At 37.9% G+C, this 21,492-nt stretch overlaps 1 protein-coding gene across 12 annotated transcripts in view; it reads right to left on the minus strand.

The window, feature by feature from the left end:
• The window catches only part of MCF2L (MCF.2 cell line derived transforming sequence like), a 155,458-nt gene that overhangs the window by 85,949 nt on the left and 48,017 nt on the right, over positions 1–21,492 (minus strand). The window contains exon 1 of one of the 12 annotated variants that reach the window (XM_061377651.1): positions 7,996–8,563. The exons of 9 other annotated variants lie outside the window; for them this stretch is intronic. In XM_061377651.1, coding sequence (XP_061233635.1) covers positions 7,996–8,116 — 121 coding nt within the window. In that variant the 5' untranslated portion in view covers positions 8,117–8,563. Of the gene's footprint in view, positions 1–5,311; positions 5,551–7,995; positions 8,564–21,492 lie in introns of those variants that run through there. 2 more of the 12 variants (XM_061377663.1, XM_061377661.1) reach the window with 2 other exon arrangements.

Raw genomic sequence — 21,492 nt, forward strand, 5'->3', positions numbered from 1 at the left:
AACAAGGTAGTAGACACCACCTGTACTTGCACCTGAAGTCCTTAAATAATCTTTGATAGCCATCGCGGTAGATGATACAGACATAGATAGCAAAACATTATCTGTGCCCCACACGCACAGTCCTGTTAAAGTGTTTGAACACACTACTGGAGTCCTAGAGTTTAGATGGTAGAAGCTAGAGAATTTGAAAGTGAGATGAAGGAGAGAGCTGTGTGGCTTTGGGCTCCCAAGAAGGACATGTTTTGAGTTTCCGTTTCAAAAACCCACTATGACACACAGTATTGGAAAGGTAAAACTTCTCTAATGTAAAAGGATAGGCAGTCTCTTGAAATCTTGATTTCACATGCTAGCTCTCCTTAAAAATAACTGACCTACTATAATAACTGACCTTATCCATTTTCTCACATACACCTTCAGAATCCACCAAAGATGGTAAGAATTGGATGTTTGGCTAAAACAGAGCACATGCTTATTTTTTAATCATAAAGGCTTAGGAATTAAAGAGTAATTCTGCTCCACAGGCTCACTGCATGAAACAAGTTGGTTGTGTTTCATGAAAGCTTATGACTCTCATCTAGAACACAAAAAGGAGGGAAATACAGATTACATCTTTCTTTCACATAAAAGCCTTAAAAGCAAGTAGCTCCTTCCCCAAAAGCCAAAGGACACATATAAGCAAGTTCTTCAACTATCCCTCTGACATATATTCGTATAAACAACATGTCACGTACTGTGGAGACTTCTAAAGTGATTTCTCAGAGAAGTAAATCAAAAGATGGAATCATTCAGGGAACTACTCATGACTAATGCAATGAAGCAACTATTTTAAGACTACATCTGAAACTCCTAATGATCTTCAGAATACAGCCCCATCCAGACTAAGATTACTGTAGGTAATTCACAAATCACAAGAGTTAGTGTAATTCAGGACAAATCTAAGATAAATTGCCACTAGAATTCTACTAGTCACAATTTTTAAAAGTATACTTTTGACTAATGGTCACATCTGAAATTACAGGATCATTCTCTCCCAACTGCCCCACCAACTAATACCTGTTTGTTAAGTGGACAAAAAAACTCCTTAGTAGAAGACAACTACAAGTTATTCCCACTGAGCCCTTCAAGGTCTTCTTCTGACTTGGTCCCTGGACTCACTTTCTTTGTGGCCTCTATTTACAAATATTTCAAAATTGAATAGAAACCTTGAAATGAGAAGTAATTGTAAGTCTGATGAAAATAATTAGATGAGGCTGAGATTCACTGCATGCTGACAGCAGTGCAGGTGGAAAAGTCTCACATTATTTTCCATGTGGGGTTAAGAACGGATAAGAAGCAGCAGGTCCTACAGAAGATTCCCATAGGGTCCTCAAGTTTGTTCTTTGGCCTCACTCCAAAAGGAAAGAATGAACCTATTAAACAGCTTGATCCCTCACTCAAATTGTTCGCAAGTTGACAAACTCACTGTCAATGACACCAAAGACTGCTGGCAGGTACTAAAGAAGAGTTGTCATCTCTTTAGTACTTAAGAGTAACTAAGACAGCAGTCCTTGCCCATTACTTTCAGAAAAAACACCAACCAACAAGGTTGAAGAAGGTTTTATGCCATACTTGAGTCAAAGTGCAAGAAACAGAAGTTGTATGTGAGCTTGGATTGACTGATGACTAAAATAGCATCTCTCTTGTTTCGTTTTTTGTTTTTTTAATCACCAAGCAAGAAATGAAACACATAAAAGTTCCGTTCATCTTTGCTTCCTGCTTTGGAAGAAGTAGTGGCTCTGAAATACGACAAAATAAATAAATAAATACAAGAGCTAGCTTCAACCAGGAAGTGGTGGAAATCTTAGAATAAGCTTTGATCCTTTTAACTTAGTGTGGTTTACCACATGCCCATGTATGTTCAATCTTTTCAGATTAGCTTAACCTTCAAGGTTAATTTGAAGATGATGTCAGATTTTTTTAAACAGCACAAGCATGCACAGTAAAAGGAAGTAGTGCAGGCCTTCCTATTAAGCATTACTTCAGTACAGCTAAGCAGATTGCAACAGCACATGATACTGGAAAGTTCTTGAAAGAACAATGAAAAAGATAAAGAGAGTAAATAAAGTTACATCCTGACTCCAGACTGGTTCTGCCCAGAGAATAAATACTTTCTTGTTGACAATTCCCCCTATGGGAAAGCAAAGAATAGTAAGCTATAAGAATAGTAAGGCATTTTTACTCTAAATTACTGAAGCAAAGTATCCCTGCTTATTTATCAGGGCAACTTAAGTTCTTTTTTATTTTACTGCTATTGCATTATTTTTTCATATATTCTACAGCCACCATAAAAGCAGGAAAAATTAAATTCCTACTAACTCTCCACATACTATTGCATTAATGCCATTTATGCTACAGCCTCCAATTAGATGGGCTTTTCAAATAGCACTGATTGCCAGGAAAACATTTTTTATTTCAAAAGTCACAGACACAGTCAGATTTTGTTTTCTGATAATTCATTTAAATATATTGAAGTAACAGAATAATTTTTGATATTTTTTTTCCTTTATTGACATATATAAACCTTAATGTCACAGGACAACCAACCTTAGAAAAGGGCTCTTATTTGTAAGAAGCCTCAGACAGAGTAAATCTTAGGAAATGGGCAATGAAAAAATCAGAGGCAGAGGCTGGGGAGGTCCAAGGGGCAAGAAAGCAGGCTCAAGGAATTCAGAGTCAGTGGATCTGGCAGAACAGGAGCCCAGAGGCAAGGTCTTGTATTGACTCTAATTCTGTTGATGTGGCTTTCTCTCTAATTTAAAAGATTCTTGAAAGTTCTTGCTTTCTCGAAGGAATCACCATCCAGGGGAATAAAGTGGTGGCCTGTTTATAAGTATCTCAGAGTCTGCATATTCCTATTATAAGGCGCACAGCTGGAGAAATAATATTTTCCCCCTAAATTAAGTCACCAAAATTTTTAAATAGTAACTTCTATAACATTTTAATTTAGAATATTATAATTTTATGTTATTTAAAAAAGGAATTAAAATAACTTCTTAACACAAGAAATGGGAAATAATAAGCAATTTCAGGGATCTTTAGAGGGACCACTCTCAGAAATCTGCTGATAATGTCATCTATATTAGATATTTCTACTTCCCATCACAGTATGCCTCTTCACACAATTGTAAAATACATCTCTCAAACCATACATATCCTTCACTTTTGCTTTTTAACACAAAGAATAAAGATTTTACATTTATTTAAAAACCCAGAACAGGATGTATTTAAAATTTCAGGAAAAAAGAAGTTAGAAAAGGAGGCTGGGGTCCCTCTGTTTTATAGGACAAGTCAATACAGACACTTAAGGAGTTTAAACATTTGCCATGTTACCAGAAGTGGTACCTCTGAAAGTAACAGCTTCTTCATTAGAAAACATATACTAAACACATTCCAGCACCAGAAACTGCCCTATAAAATTGTGTGATAATGCTGTGAAACTGATTTCTGCATCAGCAGTTCCCTTTTGATGGATGTACTGCCTATGAACCTTTCTGGCTTTGGAAGGATGTCAGCTGTGACTGGTTTTGCTGATGTGCTCACTTTTCACTGAGTAACTTGTCTGAGCCAAATAAACCATTTAAGCACATTACAGATACTACATAGTAACAACTTTGGAGGGGTGCTATTTGAAAGGAAAGCTCTGTAAAAACCATATATGAAAAATTAGATCCTAAAATATCTAATACTTTACTTCCTTTGGAAAAGAGGATTTAAAATAAAATCCAAACTCTATCACCCACTATTCAGCCTCTTCCAGTAACGTGTGTTCTGTGAACAGTGTATTTTCAAGAATCAATGAGCTAGCAAAATTGACACTGACTCTCAAAATACGTGCTTTTTTGGCACATATAAAACATGGAGTTCAAAATGCTTCCAAGAACACAGTCGCCAGCCACACACCTTATACACTCTTGACTTAGCAGACTGGACAAGTCTGTTTACATTTACAAGATCTAGGAGTCATAAAGTTAAGCCAACTTACCCTGTGCCACAAAATCCAGCCATGAACACCATTCTGAGAAAAAATAATAGCTCTTCATTTCAGCTACAGAAATTCCTCTATGATTCATCATCAGAGAAGAAAAAAGACCACTTTTCCCTTCCTCTGTTCAGAACAAACTACCCCGTGAAGCTAAGAGCTTTCATGTTAATCGAACTTTGCTCCATAAATGCAACAGGTGGCACAAGATGACTTTACAAATGTATTTTCCTCCAGTAATGCCACTGTTCTTGTAATTACCTCTTTAATTATAGTGTTTTCCCCTCATGTCACCACCCTGCATATTTACAGACTGCTGATATATCCAGTGTCTGATACAGTATACCCAGGCTATAGGCTGAAGCCCTAAGCATATATTCACTCATGTTAGGCTTTAACAAGGCAAAGCAAAAGTGTTTCTCATGCAGATATTCACCACACTATCTGGAGCCAGTTGTACTGAATTACTCATTCACAAGTTTAATGTTTTGGTGCAGTTTATCACCTCTGCTATGGATTCACACCCAACTCTTTCTACTAGAAAAAGTGCAAGGTCATTTCCAGGTAATGGAAATCTCAAGAGTGGAAACCTCAAATCTCAAATAAAACTCTTTTCAACATGTTTATCCAGCCAGCAAACAAAGGTGTGAATACAGCAAAACAATAACATAGCCTTACACGCCTAGATTTATCTAAAATGGGAACTAACAGTAATAAAGTTGTAGTGGCAGGCTTTCACACTGATCAGAAATCTCAGCATTTACGCCGGCTCCAGGCAGGCTTTTCCTATGTTGAAGCCTTCAGCTAGTTAAGTATGTCTGCTATATTCATGTGCTCAGTCTTGACATTTCCTGCATCCATATATTCTGATATCCAGCCTGTAAGCTAGCACACTCTCCCCATACGCACACTCTCCCCATACAAGAATGCCCAATATCCAACAGAAATACTCATAGAACTCTAAGAGAAGATGAACCACACCACCCTCTTAGCAGACACAGAAAATTCAAGAATGCTCTTCCTCTAGACCCCTCTTTACAATTTGTATTGGATTACCCAGGTTGAAGATTAACCAAGTTTTACCTGATTATTTCACTACAGAAGCCTATTACTATTAGACACTCACATTAGAGTGCTGCCTCACTGTACCTTGTCACAGAACTTCTCTGAATTGGATCTGAAGAACCCTGGGACATAGACAATCTCCTCATCTATCAATTCATTACATGCCTAGAGCATTCATGCAAAAGCAAACTGCTACAGACCCTTAGTCATCTTCATCAGAAAACCAACCTGAATCCTGTGCGAAAAGATGAAGACTATAGGATACCTCCAAAGATACTCCCTGTCCATACTAAGAGCAGCACAGACTGAAGACGGATGTCTCTGAAGTCTCCACTTGCCAGACTTGTTTTGCAGCTTTGGGCTCAAGCTGACCTACTGTTCCTGTTTGCTTAGGCAAAGCGAGAAGAGGGAGAATCTGAAAGGATGGTCTGTGAGCACCATGCCAGGAAGCCCACCACAAAGGGCCACAGCAGGTCGGGAGCCTGGGAAATCTCCCCTGCTGATGGGAGGATAGGTGCCCTCACAAAAGACAGCTTAAGCCACAGCTTTTGAGGGCTAAAATCCATCACAAACTGTACAACTGCTGTTCCACATGCCTGCAGTTGGAGATGCAGAAGCACACGGAAGTAGTATGATCAAGAATGGATGCAGAGACCATGATGCTGCCTCACATGAGCCTGGGGTATCAGCCTGAGCCCTTCCTGCTCAGGCAGGAGGGACCACACAGAACCTGGTACCTGTTCATGTAAAGATTTCTATATTCCATATTAAACATCTTCACATGCAGGAAAAGGGTGATGTGACAGTGTGCAAACTTGCTCTTGGCAATTTCCACAGATGCTAATGAAGAGAGAACAAAGCTCTGTAAGACCTGGGACAACAGGATGGAGTGGCTTAAGTTTGTCACAAGAAGAGAGATGCATGCATCATGGGATTCACAGAATCACAAACACATTTACTTTAGAAATACATACTTGCCAAAATTGTAGTTTTACTCAGCATAGCTACAGGACAGAAATGTTCCCAGGCTGCAGTACCTTTCCCCTCCACAATGCAAACCCTTGGTCCACCTTTTGCATAACCCCTGGTCTGGAAGTGTCACTGAATGCTAACCAAAGTCTGCTACCAGGAAGGTGGGAAAACTCTTATCAGTCCAAAAGGCCAGAAAACGCCTTTGACTGAAACAATGGAATAATTCTCACTGGATATATAAGGTTAACATTAGAAGCATATAATTGGTTTCCTACTGTCAACATAAAATGGGTAACAGGAAGAAAAGGAAACAGAATTTTTGCATACTTGAAGACTTCAAAAAGAAAAGGCTGCAACACAATCAAAAGGAGTTTAGGAATAATAAAGATGGGTGGGAGAGAAGACAGACAGCTTCCGACAGAAACATACAATTTTCTGACTATACACACCTATATATAGTGAAAGGAACCTGTAAGTAAAAGATGGTTGTACAGAATTACAAGATTTATATTAAGGATCTGAGTCTGAAGGAAATTAGACTAAAATTAGGAAAACTATCTATGTTAGAACGTGTTCAATATATTAAATCTGGGGTGTTCATCTATGCAGTCAGGGCTTTGCCTAAACTTGAAACTAGCTCTAATCCACTCATGAATGGCCAGAAGGCACTCAAAACTTTTAAGCATATATATGTTACTAAATAATTGGTGCAAGTGGTAATTTTTATGGCTGAACCTTGAACCTGACTGCACTGTGATTACTATCGAGCGATGGTTGAATCCTACAAGAAGGGAAGACTGAAATTTGAGGAGGCCTTGCTTTGCTTTGCTTTGTAAGACTGCATCCCATGTATTTAAAATATTACTAATTTTTTCCTGATTTTTCTTTACTGTGGTTAACAGTAATTAACCTGAAAACTTCCTCTCATCTGAGCTGAAGAGAATTAATTGTTAAATTTTGATAATTTATTAGTTAGCATCCCTCAAGGTACCAAACCTTGACCTCATGAATGCTCAGAACTGGTAAGTCAGGCACTTCACATTTTCCATGAAAACTTTACATTTTACAGGTTATCAAAGAAAAAAAAAAGGTTATAAAAAAAACCTTTGCAATTTTCATTTCAAGCAAAATAGATGGCAAAAGACTCAGTGAGCACAGTACAAAAGAAGGCATGAGCAAAAGGGACCACCAGGCAGGCATTTTCTTTTCTCCCTATTTTTTTCTTTTTAGAAAAACCATACCAAGTCATTGTGCATATAACCAAGAAGGGACTAATTAATTATTGAAAAATCTAACCTTATATCAACCAGTTAGGGTTAACCTATTTCAGAAAAAAATCCTAACAATATGTAGCTTTACTAAACACAAAAAACATATAATTATCAGTCATACTAACATATTGTTACACCACACACCCTATGAAACAAACTTTGAGATTGAAAAGTAAATTTAGTACATTACACTTACAGATCAGAGGCTTCCTGATTTTGTGAGTAAGGTTTAAAACATTTTTTGGTGTAATTAGTTAAGTTTTTTAAGAGCTGAGCACTCTGAAGTTTTTCTAGAGCTTCAAAGGATGATTGCTGTAAAGCATTCAAATCTGTGTCAGATCATACACCTGAGCTATGAGGAAAAACAAGATAGCATGGTTTTCTCCAGTTAGTACTAGTGACAGAAAGTAATAATTATCCACAAGTAATACCTAATAAGGACAAAAATACATATTTTTTTTTAACTGTTAACAGCTGCCAATCCATACATGAGTGTGCTTTGAGAAAAAATACTCATTCCTGCAATTTACATCAGCTGAGAAAATCGGTAACACAAATACAAATAGGCTACTTACTGATTATTTTCACCTCACACACTGCTTAAATTTAAGCGCAGCATGCTGCATAGATATAAATCACACTATAGGATCACCTATACATTAACCTCACCAGAGCATATTTGTCTTGGGTTATTTCGTGAGTGTCGTCTGCCATGAAAGATTTGGATGAATCTTGGTAAGGTCCTAAAATGACTTTCATGTCCTTCCCTTAAAAGGCGGCGTTGAGACATGGATGCGTATCCCTGTATCTTCACCAAAGGAAAAAAAAAATCAGCTCTTCAGAATTACACTCTTCCAACACACTGAAAGATACTCTGATTTTGTTTTTAAATGTCAATGGAACATAAAATTTGTGAAATTCAAATGCTACCAAAAGAGATAAAAATAGGGTACAGATTTAAAGAGTTGGAAATGGGTGCAATGAGGTTATTTGTACTGTATGGGCCTTCCCTCAGAAACCAATACCTAGGTTTTACTAGACAGAAAAAAAGAAAAATCAGTGGTAGTTAATGGACTGAAAATGCTGAAGTAATTTCTACAGGAAGCTGTGAGACCCTCTTAGTTTCTAGCATTCTGCACCCAGCAGACGACAGGACATCTTGCAACAGCTTTCAGCCTGCTTTCGGTGTGACTCGTATGAATAAACGAGGCATGGCTTCTCATGTAAGGCAGGTCAGACTTAGCAAATGAAGGTTGTTGGTTTTTTTTTAAAAAAAGCATGAAACCATCTGGTTTTCAATGTTTCATCCAAAATTAGCGTAGCCAAACTGGCAGCCCTGTGCTGCTCCGGGTGAAGAGGAAAAAGCCCCCACAAAACATCCAGTTTGTTAGTGCACTCCAGCCATGCACAGTGCTACAAAGCCACTGCTCATCCCAAGTAGCTGGTTACTATCACCTCCATGCTTGCATCCTTCTCCTTAATGCGAGGGATGATCAGTTGCTGCAAAGAGATGCCCGAGGTTTCTCCTGAAGAAAGGCAAGTTGAATATCTGTCTTATAACTTTACGGTCTTGCTCAGGAGTTCACAACTTGTCGCTTCGAAGGCAGTGTCTCGCTGCATTTCCTACTTCTGAGTCTAAAGGATCCTCTATTCCTCAGGGGCCAGCGCTATGCTGATGCCAGCAAATTATAAGAAAATACTGTTTTGACAACAATGTTTTCCATTAGAAACTCCTCTACAGTTTGTTCGTGCTAAGTCAGACTCTCACCATCAATCCACCTCTTCTTCCCCCTGCACTTGTACAGAAGTGAGGACCGAGCTCCTCAAAGGAAAAGCCGTTTCCAGAATATGCAAGCAGAAAGGTCTCACAAAGAAAACCCTGAATCTTCCTGGGAGTTAACAAACTACTAATAGGAAGGAAGGGAGGGGAAATGAATCCCAGGCTTTCTTAAAACATACCAGGAAACCCTACACTGTCTGTTCCCCGTCTCTTTCAATGCAGGAGAGAGGAAACTGATAATGCTGCTTTACTTGGCAGTCAACATTTTCCTCTCAGTTCTGTTTAACTATGTCCTGTAAGGCCACAGATCAGCCACAACCCCAATATACACCATTACAAACCTCAAAATGAAAAAATGTTTTGAAATATGGTGTACCAATTATTACACTGAAAGCAGGTAAGTCACACTGATGCAAACATTAAATAACTTATTACCAAATACAAGTTTGAATACACCTTGTTAATAGAGGAGAATCATAATTTTAGCTGCAAAATGCTCAACTTAAAACATGCAATCACAGGCAAATGTGACAATCTTGAAATGTGATGATCAAGGAAAGTATCAAAATAAATAAGAATTGATGCATTTCATACAAATACCATTCGTTTTCCAAAATCATTGTACTATGCAGACGGACCACTGCATACTGATTCATCCTGAATCAAAGGCCTACCAGGCTTATTTAAGTAATACAGGAATTAAAAGGAAGGAAGGAAGGGAACAGCCTAGTGGTGGAAAACCATTGACACATTACTGTATACACGTTGCCACTGTACTGTATACTGAGGATTCAAGCAAAAGAGGAACTGAAGTAACATGCAGTGTCCATATTAGACAAAACTCCACATTTGGTTTGTGCTGCTCATCACTGGGGGACACAAAGCAGCAGTTCTGGTTTGAAAAAGGACAACAGTAGCATCCACAGAGACAACACTGCAGCCTGTTCCTTGCTGCTGGCCTGTGGCAGATTGCCAGCCATCAGAGCTTTATTCCTGCCTAGCAAGCTACTACTTGTTTGGGGCTTTTGGGCCACACCAGCCTCATGACCAAAGGATCCGGTCTGACAAATGGGTGATGAAACCACACATCTTCCAGCAGCCAAGCCACCAGCTTGAGGTAGACTAGACGAGAGGAAATGACCTCAATTTGTGCTAGGGGAGGTTTAGAGTGGATATTAGGAAAAACTTCTTCACTGAAAGGGTTGTCAAACGTTGGAACAGGCTGTCCAGGGAAGGCAGAGTCACCATCCCTGGAGGTATTTAAAAGATGTGTAGATGTGGCACTTAGGGACATGTTTTAGTGGTGGACTTGCCAACGGTAGGTTAAAGGCGGGACTTGATGATCTTAAAGGTCTTTTCCAACCCAAATGATTCTACGATTTTATGAAAAGTGACTCTTTGTCCTAGTGGTGTTTTGAGCGTGTGGTGACGCTTGTGGCACACTGTGGAAACCTCACCAACAATTTGTGATTATTACAATAAAGCAAAGGACATTCTCCTTGCTTTCTTCATAGATCAACTACAAGCAGAAGACTGATGACTTGAGTTGTAAAGTTGTTAAGTACACACAATCCTACTGAAAGCCAGCCATTAGCTACATCCCTGTTCGCAAAACAAGCTTTTAATCTTCTTTCGAGTACTCAAATTTGTGCCTAGAAGCAAAGAAATTAATCACAACAATGGCTATGGTGGTGCGCAATCAGAGGAAACAGATGGTCTAATGCAGTGCTTTCCAAACAGAAGCAGCCTCTATCTCTAGGAAAATAATCTGAATATTTTCCTTTGCCGTTGGCATTACTATAACAAAAGCTCCTATTAGAAGGATTTCTTCTCTGCTCTGTATGTATCAGCAAATTACATTGCAGTTTAAAGACAGTAATATTCTTTGAGTATTAGTTGCCAGAACCAACTAGACTGTACCTATCTCTTCTTTCACATCGCATTGAATGGGTAGCACCTCCACAGTTACCTTTAAATGACTACAGACAGCCTGATGGAATCAATAAAACTGTGGCAATGAAACAGGGTTTATTTTATTCATGCTTCATTTCCAGGTCTGACTGCAGACATAGGGCTGCACATTGACAACAGCAGCAGCCACACTGACTTACATCTGCACACTCTCTCTGATTCTTCCTTTCATTCTCAGGGCTCTCATAATATTTTGATACAACAACTTCAACTTTTCTTGGGAATCACTAAATTAAGGTGCCATGACTTTCATAATTTCTTTGGTGTTTTCACTGGTCCTTTCATCTTTCTGTTTGTCCAAGAGGCCTTGTCTTCATGGAACATTTCAAACACCCTGCTGTGATATTTCCTCCAAATCCTATCATTTACAAGCTCTTCCTTACAGCCTCACATTCACTGTGATACTGAAATGTTCACATTAGAGGACCACATATCCCTTCCAACTGTACAGTGCTTTGATGTTTCTTCTGTATTTCTTCACTCTTCAACAGAAGTTATCTGCTGATCTGCCATTGCCACTGGTGCTGCTGTTTCTCCCTAATTGTAAATGCCATTTTTTTAGATAAAAGAGTGCATTTCTCAGACCAGAAAACATGGCACTTCTCATGCCTGGCACTTCAAGATCCCACTATGCACACATCACTCAGTAATCCACCTGTGAGATCTGTATCTACCACTCATCTGGTCTTTTGCCCTGGAGTTCCAGCAGGGAGGAGCTTCAGCTCTTCAGTACCAGAAGTGCCATCACATCCCCGATAAAAACCCAAAGGACTGCAGGAGAGGTTTTTCATGAAGAATATAAAAGGTTATGAAAACTATATGGGGAATTGCATATAACATGAACATACGCTGAGCTCAGAAAATACTGTTTCTTGGACCAGTTTCTAAACAACAAATACATAAAGGTACAAACAAGGTAAATCTCATGGTCTTTTAAAAAAGGTACAAGTTGCCTGTGTATCTTTCAACATCAGCATAATCACAATAACAGTGTAAATTAAATGAGGAGGAAGAAAAATAAGATGTTATTAAGATGTTGCAGTTTAAAGCATACTTCACCTATTTTCTCTGCACACATTTATGTTGTTCAGAGCAGAAAGCTAAATTGGACTCATGGTATGTTATTGAACAAAATGATCCTCTTGCACACATTGAAATATTACACACAAGCTACTTCTAATCTGAAATTTAATGTGCTTTATAGAGTTTAACACCCATATACTATAACAAGGTAGCACTGATTGTTGTTTATGGCTAGTCCTGAACTTTCTTATAACCTACATAGATGTTTAATTGTGGCAAGTTACTTGTGTTGATTTTTAAAATTAAAAACAAGTAAATAAAGATTAATCCATGCCAAAGGCTAGTCAGTAGGCTAAAACAGCAAAAAGTCAGCTATATGCTTTAAACAAAAAAGAAAGTGTAGCTCATATGTTAAAGACACAGAACTTGGTATTTTTACATCCACAAATTCCACAGGGCTCTTGTTCAGGGATAATGCTGAGAGAAAACCTGTCTGAAAACCTGAGAAATAAATAATAAATAATAAATTCCATGAACGTCCTAGTATTCTTTAAATAAAAGAATAAATATTCCTTTTTCAATGTGGATGAGATAAATATAAAGTTCAGGTATAACCTTTTTTTTTTTACATACTTTTTAGAATTGGCTAGGTGTGCTTTTATTTCACTTTCAGGCTATTCTATCAAAACATTCTCTCTAACAAAAAGTTTAGAAGGTTTACAAGGGTCTCCCATAGTGTAATTTAGAGAATTTATGAACTGAAATAACATTTAATAAAGTATCATAACATATAAGGAGAAGCTGGAGTGGAGAGAAATCTCAGATACGAATGAAGCCATACCATGGTAAATCTAAAAGCTTTTAAAACAAACTCAGTAGCTCCCCAAAACATAGACAGTGATAAACATTCTCAATATTTTGATACTGAAAGATTAGGAGTTAAAAGAATTATTTAGTTTCACGAGAAATCTACACAGAAGACCTGAATTAAGTTACAAAAGTGAATTAGGTTAGTTGTCCAAGCTTAATCCTAACTGAATATGTCTGCTGAGAGACAAACCATGATTGTAATAAGCATCAGCTGAATATAAGTAGATCAGGACTGAGATAAATGGACAGCTTGCATTCTATTTATACTTGCACATTATGCTGCAGAACCACAGCTGCCAGTCTTTCTTTAAATCAATCTCTCAAAAAAAAAAAGATAAAAAAAATTAAAGCCTAAAGTCAATACAGAGCATTTAATAATTTAAATGCACAATAAGAAACAAGAATTGCAAGATATTACAGTTTCAATACTGTGCAAGAGTTAATATTGAATTGTCAAGATAACAAAAAGCTTTTAAAGCCTAACATCTATCCCTCTAATTTAAGTAACCTTATATTCCATGTCTGAATTTCCTGAGGCTCAGCAATAAATTTGACCTATCTCCAAAAGAACGAGTTCCTCCACCATCAGTGTTAGAAAATACTTAGAAAGTCACAATGGATCAAAGGAACAACTAGAGGAGAACAGCTCTCTATGACCAACCAAGCAAAGTGAGGTTTAACATCTAACAAGACAGCACTTCTAATTTGTCCTTTAATGTAGGTCCTTTAACTTCTGAAGGCAACTAGCAATCAATTTCAAAACTTCAGAGATGTTGTGGGAAGAAGTAAGGAAGCGGCACTGATGCTGGTGAAGACCAGGAGGCCAGACCATGGGAAAAGCCTGATTAGCACCTAGTGCCAATCCAAAGCTGCAGGTAAAGGCTACTATGATATTGGAGCTAATTAAGCATCTGCCACCACTGGTTCACTCCTTTACTTAAATTCTGTAAGGTAAAATGAAATGGCAAATGACAATTGCAGGCTGGGATTGAGCAGGTTTGTCCTTTTTGCCAGAAGTGAAAGCATGTAAGAACAGGAATCTGTTCAGGTTAGGAAGCTCCTAGGAATTTTCAGTCCTATGCTTGATATGGCTCCAAGCTTTTGCCCAACCACATCATCTCAGCTCTGTGTTCAGCACCCGACTCCTGCTGCTGTGAGCACAATGCAAGGGAGGAGATGACCATGGCAGGTGGTGGGCCTGTAGAAGGGATTTTTGCAGCAAGAGAAGGAGAATGAAAGTGATGAGAGACCTTCGATGTCACTGCATATCTGTGACTGCACCATGTGAGTCACTGCCAGGGGAAGCTACTGATGTAAAACAGATAAAACAATTGGCAGCAAAAGAAGTGTCTTAATTTGGTTTATCAAAGATAGTTTTAGTTTGCAGTGTCCCACAAAGATACTACACTTTCAAGCACATTGGCCATTCCCTTCATGAACACCCTGGGATATAGTGGTCATTCCCATCATGTGCCAGATACATCTATATAAACAAAAACCGAATTAAAAGGCTGTGGTAAGTACTTTCCCTTATACTTTAAGTTATGCTAGTGGAAGCTCTGCTCAAAAAGTCACCTGCATCTGTGTGTGTATACATATGTCTATACAGATCTACATAAATACATATAAACTTACGAGAATGAGTAATACATGCAGTCAGCAACAGCAACTGACTTTCCAGCAAACAACTTTGTACAGAACTAGCTGGGGAAGAGAAAGACAAAATTTTATGCCGAAAGAATTTTTGTAGGATTTATGAATACTTGAATTATCCTCAAAAGAGAGTTGTAGTTCAAATGTTGTATCTTTTAACTACTACAGCAGGTACACAGTACTTTCTCATCAGACTGACTTCTGGCAGAAGCAGCCAGAGAGGAAAAAGATGTTTGTATGCATTTACACTATGGCCAGATACTTCTGCTTTCCTCAGCTGGGTCTGCCACATTTGAGACTAGTGATCAGATCACTAATGAAATCTGCGCTTCCCCAGTTTCTCTACAGGAGATAGAGCGACCTTTTGCACCCCTTAGGAACATGTTTCTCAATTGTTCACAAGGCCGATTTTGCTGAGGTTGAGGACACTGAAAACTCCATGATTACATGAATAATTTTCAGAAGGTCTGTTCCTGAAGACAATACCTTTGGCAATTACAGAACCTGGAAGAGTCTGCTGCTAGATCTATGCACCTAGACTGCTCCCAGCAGGGAGGGGCCTAGGAATAACTTGTGGTGTTCTCAATAATCTCATGTATGCAGTGGAAAATGACTGTTGTACACCTACATAAATAGGTGACAAAGTCTTTCTGTGCTACTGCAGGCCAGAAATACACTTTCAGCCTTTGGTCTCTGCTGTCATAATTTCCTTCCTCTGAAAACTGTTCTCTGCTGCCATGTGCTTTGTACCCAAGGGACCCTGCGCTCAGCTCTCACATCTTCTCTGTCAGACTTTAATTCTTTTCCACATTTCACAATCCTCCTTCTTTAGTCTCTCCATGAATGGGGTATTAATAAAGCAAAAGAGTTTTCAGTTGAGTAGCTGCTTTGAAATCCTTCTGCATGCACTGTTAACACCAATTACAAACTTAGATGGCAGTAATCCACTCGGCACAAAAGAAACAGTGCTATTAATACTTCACAAAGCTGGTATGCCGCTATAAGTAATATCTTTTGGGGACCTCTCAGAAATGCTGTAAAAACCTATAGGCTGTAAGAACCTAATACAATTTTTGTCTGGCTATTGTTAGGATGCAGCACAGGAGGTTTTCTACTGCAACTTTCTGAAATGGCCATAGGGGTAAAGGACTGATAAATCACATAAGCGTTTGGAGAAAGAATGAGATTTTCATAGTATTAATGAACACAAAAAATTCATGAATTGCTCATTTTGATGATTGCTCATGTAGGCCTCCAGCAAAATGGGATTTTCCCCGTGTACAGGTAGCATACTTAATTGAACAGGGATGAAGGGAGTTACTTGGTTGGACATTCGCCAGTTTACTAGACAGTCAAAGTTTTAGTCTGCTCATAGTTAGCTTGCCTCATTCTGCATATCAGCTAGTCAGTTCTAATAGATATACTTCAATTACACAATCATAATTGAAGACATTTGAGCAAATAGATCTAAACAGATAGTGAGAGAGAGACCAAAGTCTTTACGTCATCTGAAACGGCAAAGGACTAGGATAAGCTTGTGTTTAAGTTTAAAAATGAAAAGCTCTTGATAACTAAGAATCGATACAACTTCCTTCTAAAAAAGTAAAAAAAAACCCAAACAAACAAAAACAAAAACAAACAAACAAAAAAGGCTGTACAATACATGGTTACTGTGGCTGCAATTCTTGGAAAGACTGAAAAACTCATTCCATCCATAGCGTTTTATCAGCAAGCGCCAACACTGAATACAGCCACACTCACACAGGCACTTTGTTCAACCTGACTTCGTACTGCTGCCAAAGCAAGGATTCCAATAACTCTCCCAGTAACTTCTTCCTCTTGCTTCCTTGAGTCATTTGCACTTGTGCACACATGGTGAATTATATATGGATATGTTCCAGGTGGTATAAGCAGGACAGGGACACATGATGTGGCTCTTGTGTGAAAAAGTCTATAACCCTGACAAGCAATGAGGCATGTGGGAAGCTGCTGAAATTATAAATATCTATTGATTTCCAGGTTGGGCATACTTTTTAATGATCATGTCCTAAAATGAGTGCTAAAAGCTGTGCTTGTCTCCTTTGGATTCTTCAGCAGAGATCTTCACATAATTTAATAAAACAGTACTACTGATTACTATTTATGGCTATACGCTTAGAACCCAAATAAAGGCACAATGGGCAAATTGTAACACTGGAGTTACAATCTCCAAATAAATCATTACATAAAAATGTGTTGAAAGTCACTGAAGATTTAGTGAATTAAATATATGAAGTATAAATAGTCAGTGATTAAATCATGACTCCTCTTGACATAGTTATACAGCATGAAAACACCATGGGAAATAACATTGTTAGTATGGAAGTTATTAAGAAAAAGTCAAGCCATATTAAAATTGTAGTTTATATATGAATAAAATATTTAAAAACCCAGATAATTTTAAGTAGTATGACCTAGCAGCCTTCATAAAGTCACTGTGTTTTGACCTATTAAAGATCCATTTAGAGAGAACAGCAAAATTTTTTGCTCTGCCACAATGGCACTGAAGTGCATGCATGCTTTGCTGCAAAGGTTTTAGCTAGGCGGAAATTTTTAACACTACAGGCTGCCACCAAATTCCACCAGCCAGCCAGGCAACAGGTCCTATGTACCTTGCCCATGTACTCAAACATGCAGGAGACTCCTGAAAAGTCTCCATTCTGGAATATCTCCATCCTTGGAGGTATGTGAGACTCAACTAAGCATATCCATAATAAATAGTTTAGCTTTGAGCTGGTGGTTGGTCTTGATGACATCACAGAAGTCCTTTCCAATCTAAATTATTCTATGACCATCTTCTCCATTTAGCTCCCTCACTGTTATCCGTTGCGTTCGCTGCTTTGATTCCCACAGAGAAAAAGGGAACCATTTTCAGTGCTTAATTTTATATTGGTTGTTTCAATTTCCCAGTGAATTAATAATTTAGCAGAATTTCTCTTCCTCAGTTTAGAGTTATGTGAAGAGGCCAAGTGGCAAAATAAAACATTAAATTATTTACAAGTTGTGCACACATGCAGGCAGATAAATGTTGTAGCATTATATATTTAACAGTTCTTAGAAAGTACAGAAACTATAAGCATGACGGCCAAACTCCTTTGTCAAAGAGGTGAAAAGTAGTCTTCAAGTCTGTGTTACTATTTTTAGACATTAAAAAGAACTAAAACAAATGTATTTTAGGTAGATCTGAAGTCTGTACAAACTTCAGAGCTACCAAAAAAAAGCAGTTTCTGGCTGCAAATGAAGGAAAGAAGCTAAATATCCCTGTTGGCAGAATTCTTCATGAAAGGCAATTAAAGACCTGCTCCATGTTTTAGCAGGATGGAATTGTATAAATCACAAATGTGCAGAACTTTCAAATGCTGGCAGGTGACCAGGTCATCACAGACTAGGAGAATAAATTATAAATTAGTCTATATAGATTTATATGAATTTTATATATATCACTACATGAATACATTTATATGACAGTGCTATAAAACAGCAAACAGATCCTAAATCCTCAAGCATCCAATTACGAATGCTATTCAGTTTCCATAAATGAAGGACTATGTCTTCTCATTTTGGTGCTCTGAGAAATAAAGAACTAAGAAATATTAAACTGTTGAATTTTTATACAACTCCAAATAACCTCTACAAATGATGAAGACAAGTCAGTGAACAGAATTCTTCATAATTCACCCTTTCTAAATATATTTACTGTCTTACACATGCAGCTGAACAACCTCTTTCAATTAAACTTTAACCAGAAATAGGTTTGAAAAGATGGATAAGTTTGAAGTACCACCCTCTGAATATCTACTACAAACTAACCACCATACAGAACAAAATATCGCTCTTTTTTCCTCCCTGTAACTTCACTTTTTTCTTGAGAACTGATTTAAAAGATATTTCTTTCTTAATGCCCACATACTTTACACAAAGACCTTCTGTTAAAATTCATCTGGCTATATGACCCTCTCTTTCCCCCAAATGCATACAGACAGACATAGTCATTAAAGGATTGGCTGAACAAGATCTCCTTTCTTTTCTGATGGGGGCCCCCTCTAACAAAGGACTTCGGAAAGTAGTCATTATTGTTAGGCACCGGGTGATGCAATCCTTTACAGCAGTCAAGATTTAGCATCTGCTTCCTCTGTGTCCTGACAAATAGCCACAACTCTTACCCCCACTGTATTAATATCCTTCTACCCTCTGGTTTTCACAAACTGTTATGGCTTGGCATTGGGTTTAAGTTCAGCAGGAACACTTTGGAGCATCTGATACAAGCTCCATCATACCCATAAGGTAGCTTTCTACCCATAACATGTGTAAAGCTCATAAGCTGTGTTGTACCACAGTGAGAGGAAAGCATGCCCAGCCTCAGGGCTTGCCACAGAAACCCAGGAACTCACTCCTTCCTCTCACGCAAACCTCTGCCTCCTCTCACCAGTAGAAAGAACACCAGGTGTCTTAAACATACTTGTTTAAAAGGTGTGAAGAATTTTTCAAAATAGTTAGGATAAGTGGTGCCATATAAAATGTAATTATTGCTACCTTTTACAGCCATGAAATTATATTTTGTGTAAAAACAGAGTACAGATATCACATCTTAAAGTGCAGTAGCCTTCAGCTACAGGCAGGTGAGAGAATGAGCAGAAATGTCACATCTTTCTAATTCAAGCAGCACGGAAAACTAAACCTGATACTACACCCACTGAAATGAGCATCAAGGTATTTGGTAAGCTCAAAATTAATTAATTTGAACCCTGAGAGAGGCATGCATTACGTCAAATGTCTCAGTCTAGAAACTGGCTTTAATGGGCAGTGGATCCATGCAGATTTCTGCAGAAATCAAGTACCCACAGTGCTGTAACAAACAGATCAAGAAACATATCTCTGCTTTGCCAGCCAATGAACAAACATCCATAATATTCTACCATGAAATACCCATTTCAGATTCGAGGTTAACTAAGACGAGTAAACTTCTAACAAGATGACTGCACTTGACTCGGTCACTCAGGAAACAGAGATTATGGGAGATGGTCACAGAGCTTCACCATTCTCCTGTGAATCAACTTCAGAGCACTAGTGAAGGGACAGTCCTACCCCATCCCTGATTCTCCAGTGCCATAGCCATGTGTTCCCACTGCTGCCCTGGTATCAGCTCAAACAACTATAGGGTGAGGCAGGGCTGCTTACAAATATGACAGTAAGCACACTTCTCTCTATGATTCCATGAATACCTCAATTAAATGGAATCAGGGCTAAGAGAAGTGATGTGCTTATGGAAGCATCTTTTCTCTACGCTGCAATTAGTCAGAGTATTTACTAGTGTTTTGGCACTAGTAGAGCTCCTTCCACACCTCCATCATGTTATCTAGGGGTAGTCTGGGAAGGTATTTCACAATAAATGTAAACAGATCACATAAGGCCAAGAGTTCCAAAAGAGCAAACTTCATCTGCATAAAGCCAAATGAGGCCATTATTTTCCAATATTCCAAACATTCATAATCAAGTACAGTGTGATACCACACTTTCACTCATTAAAAAGTATGTCCAATCCTAACATTTTTCTAAGAAAGTACAAAGTTGGATTAAAGTTATTAATTGTTCTCGCCGAGACAACTGATAGCCAGATAATGCAAGCGAAAATTACATTACAACAGGCCAAAAAGAATATATAGCCTCTAACTACAAAATTGAGCTGATTTTTCATACAGGATAATCTTCCCAACTGAACAACTTTTCAATTGAACAGTGTTGGGCAATTATTTCAGCATGCAAGCACTTCCATTACTTCTTTGAGTATGCTATAGTTTTTCAATCATGCATCCTGACAGTTTTATAAAAGAAAATCAGGTTCTTTCCATAACTTATTATGCTGTCTGTCAGCTGTCTTCTGAAAGGATCATGACTTATTTCTTTTTCCAGCAAAGTCTAATGTGTCTAGCCAGAATTCAAAGAAAGAACAATTTCAGATAATAAATTGATTATTCAGATGTATTTTATGCTATTTTTACAGTAAAAGCCTCTTTTTCACAGGTTTACATGATTCTAAATATGGCATCTAGAAATAAAATACACATTATATTTGCAGTCAGAAGAATATTAAAGTCTCCTTTACTTCAACAATACCATTTTCCTAAATAATACTAATCATAAATTTCCAGCATTTTTAACAGATTTTATTTTTGCTACAAAGAATTCTATTTTGCCCCTGCCAAAAAAAAAAGAAAAAAAGTTTTTTTTCTAATTAACATTTCTCATCAGTTGGTTGAAATTTTGCTTTTAATCATAAACTGTATTATAATCAATTCCAGTTTGAAAAAAAAATCATTGACATTTGCTTTCTTCTTTTTGCTGTTAGCTTTGGCAGAAAACTGCCTTCTCATTGCAAACAAGGCTAAAGCTGTAATAAAGCATTCTAATCTGCATACTGAGGGCAAACAGGGCAAAGGAGGTTCTTGCAAATTGATTTTGAATCAACTCTTCAAAAAGCTTCAGAAATCAAAAGCTTTGCTAAAAATGGTTGGTTTGGGGTTTGGGTTTTATTTTTGTTTCAACTGGGCTAATTTATTAGGTAGCAATAGTGTGGTTTACTGCTAGCAGTCAAACTACTGCTTGACATTAGGAATTTTTGGTTTGGGATACTGCAGTTTTGTTGACCAACCATCTAACATCTGTCAGAGCCTAACAAGCTAACCAAGTGTTGATTCTACAATGTACAAAGCCACAATTTTGCATTAAGCATTGTGAAATGTGATGTTTTATGCCATTTCCAAACAATTTCTCAAAAAAACCCCAACCCCAACAAAAACAAAACCCAACCCTTACAAAGATGAAAACTGAAA

Source organism: Neopsephotus bourkii, unplaced genomic scaffold, assembly GCF_033783945.1.
Source record: "Neopsephotus bourkii isolate Nb327-2 ecotype Australia unplaced genomic scaffold, CSIRO-AGI_Nbou_v1 NB_1760, whole genome shotgun sequence".
NCBI classification, from domain to species: Eukaryota; Metazoa; Chordata; class Aves; order Psittaciformes; family Psittacidae; genus Neopsephotus; species Neopsephotus bourkii.